The 15,897-nt window shown below is 35.5% G+C and overlaps 2 protein-coding genes across 2 annotated transcripts in view; both read left to right on the top strand.

The window, feature by feature from the left end:
- LOC136339721 (large ribosomal subunit protein uL10m-like) overlaps nt 1-15,897 on the top strand; it is a 236,614-nt gene that overhangs the window by 51,700 nt on the left and 169,017 nt on the right. The window lies entirely within an intron of this gene.
- Nucleotides 4,882-6,466, top strand: LOC136339681 (fork head domain-containing protein FD4-like). The gene has a single exon (XM_066283106.1). The coding sequence runs from the start codon at nt 4,961-4,963 to the stop codon at nt 5,726-5,728; it is 768 nt and encodes a 255-aa protein (XP_066139203.1). The 5' UTR covers nt 4,882-4,960; the 3' UTR covers nt 5,729-6,466.

Below are 15,897 nucleotides of genomic sequence, written 5' to 3'. Positions count from 1 at the left end.
TAAGGTAGAACTTACTGAAAATCAAATGCTTAATTTAAATCGACTGAATGAAAATCCGTTTGTACAGTCAGTGAGATTTTTTTTTAAACTGCCCTACTCGATTATCCGGTAATTTTCAAAAAAAAATCGAGATCATTTTTCGGTCTGAAAGGATGATCATTACTGTAATTAACCGGAAAATTTTGAGTCCAAAACTTCACCTCTCATATAATCTAATTTCTCCATTTACTTTCCCTCCTACCCTTCACTTTCGTAGTCAAATTGTCCTGGACTTTTTCAGAGCGAAATTGGACGCAAAAGTTGTCAGTCGCAGATTGTCCCATTCAGGAATAGTTTATCACGAAATTATTAATTAGGGGTGTCCAGGATTAGGATGATTTTTAGAGATTCAGAAAATTGTAGCTTAGGAGAATTCAGGATTAGGAGCATTCGGGAAAAAGACATAATGATTATTGTGGGAAAAAGGAATATAGATAAATAAAATTGCAGTGCCATCGCCCAGAGCTGGTAATTATGGTACCATAGTGCTGATAGCTTCATTGACGTGAGCGACATCTACTGGTTTTCGTGCGAATGGGACGAACTCTTAATAGAAGGTAATAAGGAGTTTGTCGCTTGCCTCAGAGCCATCTCTAAGGCACTGACTAAAGCTTACAATCGCCAGGACAACGTAATGTACCACGTTGGAACCACGCGAGTACTGTGAACTTCAAATGTTTAAATTGGGTAATATCACGCACTTCTTTAAAGATGGCGCTGATTGTAAATCTTCTTTAGCATACACAACTACAGATTATGAGTTTTTGTGGTGTGTTACGTGGGATTTGGGAAGTACATTAGAATTTTCCTATTGATCAAAATATATCATTTTTTCCTTTTTCTCTATCAGTAATCTTTGTTTTCGAATAAGCTTTTTTATATTTTCTGCCTGTTGTTTTTTAGGCGTCGTTCTCTTATGCGAAAAACGCTGGGCAACAACGTCCTCGGGAAATATCGATAAATGTTAGTTCTTCAGGAAATCCGTGCACCATTAGCATTCTTACATCTATGATGAAGAGTCATTGTTTCGAAATTAATTCACGCTGGAAGCTTTCTCATCTTGTTCCCCTTTTTGACGCTTTTCAACGGATATTTCCCCGATTGGGTTAAGACAGGAGCTTCTGCAAATCCGCCGAAGTGGGGAAAATTGTCTATATTTTTCTTCGTTCATTTCTTCAAATTTTTCTTCGACTTTCACATTATTTTTTCTCCATATTTTAATCGTCAAAAAGAAATACCATTAAATTCTGCATTCCCATTAATATCAACATCGCGAAAGAAGAAACTACATATGCAATACCATTTTACGACCTCTTAATGACCAATTAAAATATTTATGTGATGGCACAAAGCATCATAATGAAACAAGAACTGCTTGTTGAACATTATATTATGTATACACATTAAGATGATTTACTGTATTTTAAATAACTCAATTACGAAGATCACAGGCATGTATTAGGACTGGTCAAGTAACTCAACAAACGTGATGGCGCATACGGTTTACGAAATGTATATTTTGCAAAAAGGTTAATGTCTTTTTAATGTCGCTTTGAAAATTTATTCTCTCTTACAAATTCGTACATTCTTGCTTGGGAAAGAAGTGCGCAAATAGAAAATTTTAAAATCTCCATCTGAAGAGCGGCCGTTGAGGGATCATGAATAATACACGGTTTCCCTTAAACAATGACTTTGTTAACAATTTCTTCCTATAATTGACATATTTTTTTTTATCTAGCTGTTGTTACTGTTATTGCAATAATTTGTTCGTACATCCTTCAATTGGAGGCAGCAATTTTCCCAACTACACAGCAAAGACATGAATTCGAATTGCATATTTTTATCTTCATAATAAGCCCACAATTAAATTTTTGCAATTATTTTTTCGAATTAAATTAGCTGTAAAATTAAGCAGTTTCTAGGGAAAATTACAGCTTTCTAGAAAAGTTGTGGCTGTTTAAAGAGTATTTATAAAAATGAGAACTGCCGTTAATTACAGGTATTTAGTACTCTTGAGATAGCTGGTAGATTTTCTTAATGGACATAAAGGATTGGCAGTATAATATTGCTTATACGATATCTCGAAAGTTCACACGAAAAATTCCGTTCAATGGAACTATGAAAATGTTCATTCACATTTGAAATTGCGGACAGACCCTGTAAATTTCACATTGAGTTTTGATTTGAAAACATCCGTCTCAAAGATTTCACTTCTTTTTAATGATTTTTTTCATATCTCATCCTCGTCAGTTTATTGAAATCATCCAAAACTACCTAAAACTCTTTTTTCGATAGTAAACTTTTATGTATGGAGACACCACTTAAAACTCAGTACTATTTCTCAGCAATCTGCAAGCATATCTGCATATCATGCACTTGATATTCACTTTGTTAAATTGCGAAGATATTAATACTGAATACTTGATATTTGAAGTACTTTTTTGATATATTGAGCATACCTGAAGCTTACCTTCATTCAAAATATGAAGTCAATCTTTTCAGTTTTTGTGGTAATTTTTGGCCTTTCAAAGATTTTTTCTCTAGATCCCTAATATTTTTTTTCATTCTTTTTAGAGCTTGGAGACGTATAAAAAACATTTCTCCACTAACATGAAATTATTAAAATTTGTTTCCCATAAATTTTTAACACTTTTAAGCTGTTTTTGTCGCTTTCCAAATATGCTTTGGATCACTTGAGGGTTTTTTCTTCTTTGATCTGCGGTTTATTAGAAGATTAATGTCATTTTTTCATTTTTTCAGGAACCATTTGGATTTGGACATATTTCTACTTTTGAAAAGTTTTTATAGTTTTTATACAATTTTCAAAATTCCTGAGAGGCTTTATTTAAAATGTTAACAATGTCGGGTTTACGATAGATGTTTTGAGAAATTTAGAAATTTTTCTTTAGCAATTTTTAAGAATTTGACATTTTAGAAATTTTGAGAAGTTTTTGCATTTTTCCTCTGATTTTTTAAATTGCAAATCATGTGAATTTATATTCGGTTTTAAGAATCGGTAACAAATATTAACTCTTTTTCCGCATAAAATGTAGTTTCACTTTCTTCTGCTATTCCACCCAACAATGGTAATTTGTCTAGGCGGGGGCTACTCAACAAAGTCATTAGCAGTCTTCCATCAGCATCTCCACTATGTAATGGACATTATTAGCAGTTGAGTTCCTAACAGAACATCAATACATAACTTGAATCTTAGAAAACAAACATCTCTCTCTGTGCTTCTGCATTTGATAGTTGATTTGCAAAGTGGATGCTTGAGCTCTGAAGTACGTATGAATCTCGACTTCCAATCAAGTCTCAATCGATTCGCTTTTAAATGAAGTTGAGGCATAAAATGGCTAGAAAATCGCTGAAAAAATAGTGTTTTCCCCATTAAAAAAAATTGCCTTAACGAATTGGCAAAAAATTTGAAGATTTCGACCTCTTGACGAGTTTGCGCAGTCTGCAGCCTTTTTCCAACTGATATAACAACTCACTATCAGGCGAAATATTTGAAATTCTCGAATTTTAAAGGTTTTTTTTATTTCCCTCAAGAGGATAAAATTCTCAATGGGTTGTTTCGGCTGTTGAAAAGTTGGTGTTACACAGAGCTTTCCTATTTTTGGAAATGTTGCAATTTTCTCAACTAATTTTCAAAGATATAGTATTTGAAATTAGCAAATTTAGAAATTTCTATGTAGTTTTTCAATGATTTTTTTAAACATTCCTAGAAGGTATGTGTCGACCGTTGCGAATTTGACATTTATAGCAGATATCCTCCTTTTTAAATTTTTTTTAAATTTCTCTCCAATTTAAGGGATTCAAATTTTCGACTTTTTCACCTTTACAGTTTTTCCGTAACTTAATAATCCTGATGGAGTTCATTTTCAATCCCATCACAGTCCAGGCCCTATTCTCTGCTTTTAAAAGACTTTTATAATTTTCATTCACCAATGCAATTTCATTATCACTTCTAGCATAATAAAATAAATTGATTCAAACAAGTCAATCACTGGCATTTCCTTAAAGATCATTACAACGTTACACAATAAATTCTTAATTTGCAGTTAATGTCTGATATCAACAACACACAACGAACTTGCAGAATCAACATATTGGATTAAATTCCATCATACTTTGAACGCCATTGACTGGCTTCAGTAGACTCAACAGTTGTGCAACCGATGGAATTCCTACTGAATGAGACGCTCTATGCGTCAAATAGATTTACATGGGTGCTGACGTAATTTTTTACTCTCACACAACTGTTACATCTATTGAATATGGCTAATGTGTCCCATTGTAGAAAATTTATAACTGCTTAATCCATTGGAAGGTTTTTACGATGTCAAATCAAAACATCACATAATATGTTTGAAAGCCGGATTTTGACTAAACAAGCAATAAATCCTACTTTACATGCATCATTGACCCTCAGTGTCATTAGCAATTACGGCAATTTATATACACACACTGCTCAACTCTTTTCATACGAATCGAGCAAAATCGCCCCCCGTTTGCCCATCCGACCCATCGACACATCCTCGAACTCGACCACATAAATCCTGCTCAAGTACCAGCCATAACAAACCGAATCTTTGCTTAAATAAGCGATTCATTACTAAGGCAGCGTTCACCACACCATTGGCTAGACCTAACCGAAGCTCAACCTCCTGCTATTGGTGAGAGGGAGAAGGATAACGAAGCAAAGGGGAACATGGGCAAAGGGCGGATCCGGTCGTGCCATTGTTGAATGATCACCAATGAAAAGCAGGGGCGTAACTCGTCCTTTCAATCTTGTGTAAATGTTTTCACTGGATCAGTTCAAACAGTTTCGATGGTAAACTCACATTGGTAGTATCTTGAGTAGTGCTTATCTGATGTGCAATGTGTTGTTGAATTGTGGTGACTTTCATTGGTGACAATGCCCAGGCCCAGCAGGGACAGCTATGGTGATCAGAAGCCTCCTTACTCCTATATCTCCCTCACGGCGATGGCAATTTGGAATTCCCCAGAGAAAATGCTCCCCTTGTCGGAAATTTACAAATTTATCACCGATAGATTTCCTTATTACAGGAAAAACACACAGAGGTGGCAGAACTCTTTAAGGCATAACTTGTCCTTTAACGACTGCTTTATTAAAATACCCAGGCAGCCTGACAGGCCTGGAAAAGGAGCTTATTGGGCGCTACATCCTGCAGCTTTCGATATGTTCGTCAATGGAAGCCTCCTCAGGCGAAGAAAGAGATTTAAATTACCAAAAAGTGATAAAGAAATCCTCGAGAATGAGCTGGCTGCTCTAACCAACATTAACAGACTATTCTTCACCCCTCCTGCCAACCCTGGAGAGGTGATCAACCCTGCAACCACCATGGCTCCCACCACAATGATTCAGCCAGCAATAGAACCTCCATCTCCAACACTAGCAAAAACACCCTCAGAACAAACGACAATAATCCGGCCTAAAAGGTCATTTACGATAGAATCCTTGATCTCACCAGATAAACCGGTACCAATTACTCCAAGTACCACCCACCATTTCATCCCTCAAGTCCATCCCTGGATGCTGACATCTTGTTACGATTTAAGTGCGTATGCAGCCCCAATGTTGCTGCAAGGGGCGCCGCCCCATAGCTTCGATTATGGACTGACAAATACTAGCGAAGAATTGTTTAGAGTGTCCCAGTTATAGCTCTAGATCATAGAGTGTGAAATTCGTCTTGGAAGACTCGCCAGAGCTGTGAAGATGAAAGCAAAGCGAAGATTTGGCTGCAAGAAGAGGAGGAGAATTGAAGAATTTGTGAAATTCCAGAGGTTTTGTAGAATATTCAAGGTAGGAAATCTAATTTGCTCCTAGATATTTTAATTTAGGAAGAGCCAGAGGCTTTGTGCAAATAAAATATTTGTAATAGTTATTGTAAATCGGATTTTTTCAAGTCTTTGTCAGTAGTTGCATGTGCGTTAAAATACAAATTAGGCCAGAGTCATTGAATCAAGGACAAGAGATTTTGTGGCCGAAACACAATCAAATGTATGTTAAAGGAACAGAAATTAACCCTTAAGATTCATTAGGTTCCTCTTGGTCCGGTGCGCCAATGGTTTTGAAGGACCTGCACGATTAAAAATTAACAATTCCTTTAAGAAAACGTTTAAAAAGACTACTTCTTTCCCTCAGTTCCGTTACATGTACATTCATCTTGAAGGCCCTATAATTCGATTGCAACAATTTTCTAATTTATTCCTGTTAACCACCGCTTAACTCCCGCGGCCTTTGCCCATTTGCTACGCCTTTGGTCTTCAAGGGGTATGCGATTTTTCGACAAAAAATCACCTCAAAATTCGCAGTGTGATTGCTTGTGTCTACATGCATTTATGTAATTTTAAATATAACATAAATTCACTAACGCCCTTTTGCGTAGTATTTGGCTGCTGCGTCTGTGATTTTTGAACAAAAAACGCCATTTTGCCAGCAAAAGCCCTGCGGTGCATCTTCATCCAAATTTCAATCGTTCTTAAATTCAATAATTAACATCCCTCATTGGTAATCCCCATTGCTCACACTGTCGATTTTCCTATAAAATAGAATTCTTGTTAGTAGAGTTGACAAAAAGGTACAGTGGCGCACCTGATCTCAAGATGTATAGTTTTTAAAGTCAAGAAAATTACGTAGAAAATCGCCAACTTGAACCTCTTGTTAATGTTCTAATTCCTATCTCCTAATCACTATTGGTCGCGCCTCTGATTTCCAAAAATAACACGACAGTTCTTCCACGAAAAGCGTGGTGACATCACAATTCGCCAGGCTTACTGATACAGCAAGTTAAATAAATTTAAACGAAAATTGCCGTAATTTAACCTTTCTAATGAACAATTCAAGGTCCCTTTGGATCATCCTCCTTTTGTACGCCTCTGATTTTCCAGAAGAATTTTTTAGTATAACTAAAGTAAAGAGCGCAGTGGTCTAGTAAGTTTCCATCGATCTCAGATTTCTTTTTGAACTCAAATAATGTTCGTGAAACTTCGTTATTGTAATTGTGGTAATGATATGTTTAAATTCCCCTTGGCGTGCCCATTTGCAATGTTACTGATTTTAAATATGTAAGACCCAAAATTAGCGCGAAAAGCGCAGTGGCGTAACCTTTAACCAAGTTCAATTATACAACGTTTAAAGTCAATTAAATTCAAATAGCTTTTTTTCGCTTTCGTTCTCTTCCTTAATCCCTCTTTGAGAGACCTTCGGCCTAATTTTTGAGTGGAATACGATGCTCAGTAGCAAATTTCACTCAACAAAATTCCTGGAATAATTTTTCTCCAGTTTCAATTAAAAATTTAAGGACAAATATATTTAGGAAAATTTTTTGTCTGAATCAAGAGTTTAACTTAAAAAATTCTCATTTCAGAGAAGTTTAATGTCGGAAAAGGGCAGTATTTTTGCTTAACTCACAAACAGCAGTGGCGGCGTTTTTATCGAGCATCAATTAGATAGAGCCTTTATTGCGACGATCTCTTTAAATTTCTTGGTATATCTCAATATACCACGCGACTGATTTTAAAAGTAATATGAGTTGTGTAAAATAAAGTTCATTGAAAATTTGCAGTGGCGTATTTGCTCTCTGCATTCAGACATATGAGTTGTAAAGTCACACAATTTGGAATAATCGATTGTGTTAATATAGAAATTTAATCTGTGCTAGCCAACCCTCGATTGCTACATCCCTGATTTTCACAAAAAAAAAAAGAACAAAAACATTATTTTTACAAACGAAGTTATCTTCAAAAGCGCAGGGGCGTAGCTATTCGCCAGAATCAATTATAGAAATTTAAAATGAAATAAATCTAAAAGAAAATTGCATCAATTTATTCATATAACAATGAAGTATTTGTATTCTTCCTATCTCCAACTGATGCAATTTTCGCATTAAAATCAACCTGAAAAGTGCCTGGAAAATGCAGTGGCGTAGCTGGCCTCAGTGTTCGTGCAACACATACAAAGCTAGTTTCAATTTCAATTGTCATTTAATAGAGTTTGATGGGAGTTTAGTTTAATGAGAATTAAATGGGAAATCGGCAAAAAATTGCGAAAGTGCTACAAAGATCTTTATTATCTGCAAATATTTCGATAGATCTTTGCCAAATCTTGCCTAAAGTTAATAAAATTACACCTAAAATCGAATGGACATTTCTCGAATCCATCCCCAGTTTGTATAATCAAATAGAAATTTTATTTACAACTTCTTCAGAATTTTCTTTCGTACGACACTCTTTCTAAATTGTATTATCAAAATAAAAAAATTATTAGTGAAATTACGAATTACAAAACAGTATTAAAGGTGAATTAATTGAGAATTTCAACATCTTCGAATCTCTACAGAAATACATGTTAGACGGATTAAAATTTATTGTCGAAAATAAAGGAAAAATTCAACTTCTTCTAATTTCAATCGTGAAAGTTCTTATAAATTTATTAATAAAATTGTGAAAATGCAGGATTTTGCAAGGATAGAAGGGTTGCATGCCTAAGAACAATAAGCTCATTTTCATGCATGGCGTCTTGAGATATGTGTAGTCCCAAATTCGTCAAATTGATATTGCTAGTGAAATTCCCCCGTAGTACTACCCTGTGAGCTCTTGAACTAAATTATCAAAACTGCAGGTTATATCAGCATTGAGCTTTAAAGTTATTAACACAAATGGTCTGCGAACATAATCCCCGACATATCAAAATCTCTAATAGCGAAATTAAGTGAGAATTTCAAATTCTTTGGGTAGTGAGACCCTGAAAATTCCTAAATTAAATTGTGAAAATCGGGGATTATAGAAAAAATTCTCGACTATGAACCAACGGTAAAGTCATGGGCGTAGGTAGTGCTTGATGACTATTAAAACATTCTAGAGGTTGTTAAGTTTCTATAAAAATTTGAAAGTTCGCGAATTCCCCCTTGTACGACCCTGTAAACTACCGAATTAAATTGTTAAATAAAAGAGAAATTTTCTTGATTTAATCCTGTTAGTCAACTGTTTAAACTGCTCTTAAACTCTATTTGCCGCGCCTTTCTTTTTTGAAGAAAAATGGAATTTTCACACGAAAAGTTCATTCAAAAAAAGCACTTGGCTTTACCTCTGGAAAATAGGATTGTAGATGCTGTCCACGACATTTTCAAACAACCTAAAAACAAAAATTGTTGTAAAATAGCACTAGAAGTGGTACCATAGGAGAAGTACTCTCTTAATGCTTCTCCCCGCTTCTTGATTGCGACCGGAAAAAATCACAAAGTCCAGTTCAGAGCCCTTTAGGTTTGAAAAGTGCTAATTTAACGATAAAAAGGGCGGCAAAGCTCATGTTCGGGTCCTGTTCCCATATATAATCTTTATCGAGCACTTGAAAATTCCTCGTAGCCAAAGTCCACTCGCTGCACCACTGACTGGTCAAAATTATCTCGCAATCAGTGACGTAGCATATCTCTATGGTCCGATATGAACTTATTGTGTCGGCTAATGACGGAGAATAATTTCGTATCTGAGCGTTTTTGGAATCCCTCTGTAACCCTGATTATACTCCTCTCTGGTGCATTATTAAATAAGTAAATAAAAACACATAAAAATCGCTGCTCCATCCAAACCTAATCTCCCCAACCATAGACCCAAAGTTATGATTTAGATGCTCTTAAAATTATACCAGCGGCAGCCACCATAATTGGTAGTTAGACGTGAAAGAATCCGTAAAAACTATTAATATTTTGGACACATCCATGGCCGGCAAACCGCGCCGACAAAGGTCCGCTTGTTTTTCAACCGGTCTTCAAATTATAGTCTGTAAAACCGAGAAAATATTAAATTGAATTTATTTAAATTACGAATTAAGAAGAGGCAGCTAATGTGGAGGTATATTATCGTGTAGGAAAGGTGACAGAAAGTCTGAATAATGGTCAAGATACATATTGCCGAAAGTGTATAAAGTTAATTCGCCAAACAAACCGTGAGTTAATTACAATATTCTTTGCCCTTTTATTTTCAAAAATGTAATGAAAACCTCTTCATTAATAATCTATTACACTACAGCGTGAAGTGCTAAAATGATCATAAAATGAGCCTAACCTCAGAAGATTTAATTTGCTGCGACCAATCAAATTTGCAGAAGTTCACGCTATCTTCCAAGACTAATTTTTGATTGGATGTTTGCATAATTTGCTCACTTTGTTTATTTTAGGATCGAATTTCGCCCTTTATGCGATTTACTCCACGGGAGAAATTGTATTTCGGAGTCTGAGCTTCAGAATGAAACGACGCGGCATTTCGATATTTAAATAGCAAACTCAAATGGGATCAGATTTTTCATCTTGACGGAATCAGAACGGCCAAAGTTACCTCCAGCTCGTGGAAGAAAGGCAGTTCACCCTGTTTAGGGTTGAGGAAAAAATACGGTCATTTCAACTGAATCGAATGTACGAAACCAATTCTGATCAGATCTGGCGAAAAAAGTTATTTTTTGACTCGTGCTGCTTCAAGTTCTGAAGAGATGACCGGCCGGTTGAGTTTACTTGATGAGATTATGTAAAAAATGCAGATAGTTCAGGTTGCTTTAAGTGCCCCGACAGAGCCAGGTTAAGTCGGGTTAGTTCAGGTTAAAACTGTAATAAACTTGTAATTTAAAAAAATAGCCGTACTAGTAAGGCAGTACCAGTTGTAGTCAACCCCTGTGAGATTGGGCTCTGAGGAGCCCTTTTCATCCCCTAATCCGCTACTGTTTGGTCCGTGTGAACGCTCTCTCCAGTGAATGATCTACGAGCAAGTGAGCTTCGGAGCTGCTTACATTGCTTGATCGACACACAGTGTGTTACTGGTTTATCACATTATTTTTTAGACAGGATTCCCCTTACTCACTTCATTCTCCTTTAGGTTGATGTAGAGAATCTTTACAGCACTAAATCATTGTCGTGCGACGAGCTACGTCCTTTTAAGATTCAAGCCTTATTCAAATTTACATCTTCATTGTGGACATTTAGGTGTTGCCCGTTCCTGTCACTTGAAAATTCTGTTCTGTACGCCTTTGGTTTTGATTTTCCCCTCGACATTTTACGGTTGCCCGTTCCCTGTAGACACACCTCTGGTTTTTACAAGTCGATTACAAAGTTCAAAAGGATGATTAAAAAATATATATGTATTGTTGGCCCCTCACTAGTGCAGTTGTATGGTCTCTCAGTATGTACCTCTATTTTTTTTTCAAATTTAGCGAGGTCGAGCGAAATCTTAAGCTGCTAAAAATGTGATTTAGTCAATTTGTAGTTGGCCTCACCCTGTGAATCAGGATTTAACAACTATCGATATCGTCGACAACAGTGACGTACTGAAAATTTCATAACGATTACGAAACTCGAGGGGCGAACAACAATTTTTTTTTTTTTTTTCACCTTTCTTCGTCTTTTTAACGTCCGATTTTGATTTTTTCGATGCAAAAATTAATAATAATTAAAGTTTAATTTTAATGAATATTAGTGGCGTTCTTCCATTCTCGAGGCCTCCGCGATTTTTTACAATTTCACAATTCAAAATCACACTTCCAATTTAATATCGAAATTACAGAACAGGGGCGTTTCAAAACGCCATTGAGTTATAATGCAATTTTTCTTTTTTGTGCATTTCTAACATCACGAGATGCCACTGGAGGGTTCACTTTCAAGCAATGGACACTAAGGGCTTCAACATGTGGAAACTTCTCTCTGTGTTTCGACTTACTGACTCGGTTGGCAATTTCACTCACCTACGGTAATAACCTACTTACCACACTTATTATAAATTACATAATCATGGATTCGCCCACTGGCTCGTTTGCGCTCGTGCGGAATTAGTTTCTTTGTCCATTTCTTTAGATGAAGAATAAAAATATCGTTTATCATTACCTGGCAAGTATGGAAAATGATATTTTTCCTGGACACTTATCGTACCTTAGGTGCAGTTTTGATAGAATTTGGAAACGATCCAAATTTCGATGTAGCTTTCAGACACTAGAGGTAACTTGGTTTTGAAATTGGGAAATAGTACGCATGTTTGTTGGGTGCACTAGGAGATTCTAAAATAAACAATACAATATGTTATTCAAATATGTCAAAAATCATTACTTGTAGACTTCAGTGTTTAGAAGGAAACATGTAATAAACATGATCATCACAGCTGAAACATTCGTAGAACCTGCTGGTAGATGTGCTAAAATCCAATTCTCTGAACTGGCCGTGAACTGTGCCTCAACTCCTGCTCATACAACATATGATTCATTATTGTCTCATAATTAAATAATTAGATCGCAGATTTGGTACGTAAAAATATCAACTTTTAGCTCAATTTGCCTAATTCAAATGATGACAAAAACCGAAATGCGGGGTGCTAAAGTTAAAAATTATTTTGACATTTTTAAATAAAATTCATGGAAATTTTTCTCAAAACTTAATCTCGAGAATATTTTTCGAATGGAAAGATCGAATATTTGTAACATTTTCAATAAATCAATTTTCCAACCTTTATTCTTAAAAAAAAGGTGTAATTTATATACAGTGTGTTTCATTAACATATCGACAACCTTCTAGAGGACGTAGCACTCTTAAAAACATATATTTAGGTCGAATAAAGCTAGGTCTGAAATCACTTCTTTACCAAGGTAGAGCGTTGAATTTTTTATTATTTTAATATTTTTTAAACATTTCGAAAACATTTTGGCACAAAGACATCACATCAAGCACGTGCTGTGGTGAGATAAATGTGGCTTTTCTGTCCTAGGCAGAATATTTCCACCTGCAACCAGTGGCGTCAGTGCGGCCACGCAACGTTTCTACACCGGTAAATAGCTCAGAATTTGACGGAACTATATTCGGGAAAAATGGTGTTATTTTTGCAATGATAAGAATTGGCGGAATGTGAAGAGAAATTGTTCGCGTTAAAAAAGTCAGTGGCGTACCATATTTTTCATCAAAATGGTCCCCTTGAATGGCCTCGCGGACGCCACCGGTGTAGGTAGAAATATTCCGCTTGCTAAAAAATGTGCATATTTATCCCGCCATAGTGCATGTCGAATGTCACGTTCTTATTCCAAATCTCTTTGGAAATATCCTTAAAAAATAAGAGTGTGTCTTGAACACGAAATGGTTCTGGATGCGATCTAAATATTTGTCTTCGTGAGCCCTACATCCCCTGAAAGTCTGTCAGCATGCTCATGAATCACCCAATGTCTCATTCCGACCATCCACTTTCGAGATATTTACAATTTCAGTTTCGGTAGACTCTTTAAATCACGATTTGTATCATGCAATTAAAACATAAATGCTAGATATATATCCCATACTTTTAGTCTTTGTCAGAATTGTGTTTTACTAACGGCCCGAACGTGTTTAACAAGTTTATACACAATTGTATACAGGGTGTACGTGAAGTTTGGAATAAATTCATTTTACGTCTCTATAATTTAAATAATAAAAATTGTTCGGACACGTCAATTTTGATTTGAAATTTCCCATATTTCGCTTGGATAATATTAGCTATGACGTCATCATTGTTCCAGATATGACGTCATTATTAACATTTTTTTATGGCTTTATGTGGGAGGGTGCACTTTTTTGCGTAGAACACATAAACTTTTTTATTATGTAACATAGAACATTTTTTGATGAAATTCTAGTAAATACGCTGCATTCACACTAACATTTTTTAGTTGCGAAAATTTTGAAAAATTATTTCAATCTCTCTTACTGCTCATTGTGAACTTACCAACACAGGTAAATTGCTATTATTTTTACCTAAGGAATTTGGGTGGCAACTTTGCGCCTTTGATTATGGAACACCCCGTATGTTGCGATTGTCAGGGAGCAGCGCCTCATTGACAAAAGCTGTGTCAGGCAGTTTAATAATATTCGGCAAGTAGTGTAAAATAGATTCCAGTCTTAAACGTGCTAAATGTACTTCGTTTGCATCAGTTATTTGAAAATTAAATGAACTAACCAATTTAATGAAACAAGTAAAACGTGACATACAAAACCAAGTTTAAGGTAATCCATACGTTCATTGTTATGTTGAGCTGGGCACCCAAGCAGGGATATGTTAATGGAAAGATTTTAAATCTCAACAATAATAAATAATAAAAGATGTAGACATATTCGCTCCTCCTCCTCCTCCTCCTCCGTTAAATCCGCCCCCCCTCCTCCTCCGTTAATTCCGCTTCTCCTCCTCCTCCTCCTCCGTTAATTCCGCTTCTCCTCCTCCTCCTCCTTTAATTCCGCTCCTCCTCCTCTTCCGTTAATTCCGCTTCTCCTCCTCCTCCTCCGTTAATTCCGCTCCTTCCTCCGAAATGGAGCTGAAATAGAGAACAGGGAGCATACAAATTATATTGAACACAGACCGGGTGTTCGTTTTTGTGATTTTATCTTGTTACACCAATCTCGCCTTCCAATTTCTGTATTTTCATTATTGCTTCTTTTCCCACTTCGTATCACGAATTTTTATTTTTTATTTTCCAGTTTCTCCTCGCTTAAAACTAAATGAATCGCTTTTATTTATTACTCATTTGCGACTCTTTCTTCTTCGATTCCGGTGCTGCGAATTCTGCAACTGCTCGACAAAGACCAGTAATAGACTATGCATTAAAGTCCGCGTTATTAGCGTTCTCTTATGGAAAATTGTGTAGTAATAGGTACCATTCCGTAACGATCTGATCTAAAGCTTCTTTTTCATATTGATGTAAATATAATGGTATAGTTCCTCAACAAGAGATTAAAACGGGTAATGAAAAATTTACACTTTTACTTTGCAATTTTTTATTACTCACCACACTATGTAAATAGCCTAGATTATATATTACTCTGTATAGACTTAACCGAATAAATGTGATAATATTTTAAGTTAAAAAGAGAAGGGTTTGAGATACCTCCTATTTGTAGTCAGAAGCAAATACATAGAGGACGTATCTGCTTAATATTCAATTTTTATAAAAAAGGAAATGTGGTATGCTCCGCGGCAAATTCTTAACAAACGATATTTTCGTTTTTATAAAATTTTAAAACACAAAGTACAGAAATCCACTTACGCGAGACACCCCGTAGGCATGTAAGCTATTCTGTAATATGCTTCGTAGAAAAATGTCTTATTATGTACTTAGTCCGAGATGTATCTATATTTCAAGAACTGTAATATCACCAAGCCTAGCCGTAATATCAATTATTTACTTCATTGATTTTTCAAATTTATTTATTGAAAACGTTTTTGGTTTCACATAATCGTAAACAATATCTACCCATTTGTGAATATTCGTAAAGAATTAGTGCAATTATATTATGTATTAGATTGTAACTAAAGCTTACTTTAATGGACCTCAAAAAGAGACAGCAATAATGTAACATTCCAGAGAATTAACCACCGAAATGTTGTGTCTGTCAGCGATTAAATCACACTAAGACAAAATGTAGTAAGTTCTTTCAAATGTTATGTAATGAAATATTAAAATGTAATAACAACCGTCTGGTTTCACGGTTCATGATGTAACTTGTAACCGGAAGCTTTTCATTTTAATCTCTCGATGTCGAACATTTGCATAAGAAGTCTGTTTTCTGTTACAAGTTCGAGTTTCGCTTCGTTGTAAATTGTAATAAATTATTTCCTTTTTAATGGATATCCATGTATATTAGTATCTATAAGCTAGAACAATAAAAATGAAGTTAATAAGGATGAATTCGTTTGATTTCCACGAAAAATTGAAAAATTTTCCGGATTTTCTTCCTAACATCTGCCCCACATTGCTGAGATTCCCATGGAAACGTTGCTGGTGCAGTTTTCGATAAATCGCCTTGCGTTAAGTCGTTACGTTAACTATGACGCAAGCATTAG

Source organism: Euwallacea fornicatus, chromosome 6 (assembly GCF_040115645.1).
Source record: "Euwallacea fornicatus isolate EFF26 chromosome 6, ASM4011564v1, whole genome shotgun sequence".
In the NCBI taxonomy this organism is placed as follows: Eukaryota; Metazoa; Arthropoda; class Insecta; order Coleoptera; family Curculionidae; genus Euwallacea; species Euwallacea fornicatus.
The sequence above is the reverse complement of the archived record's forward strand: the minus strand, read 5'-3'. Positions and strand labels throughout refer to the sequence as shown.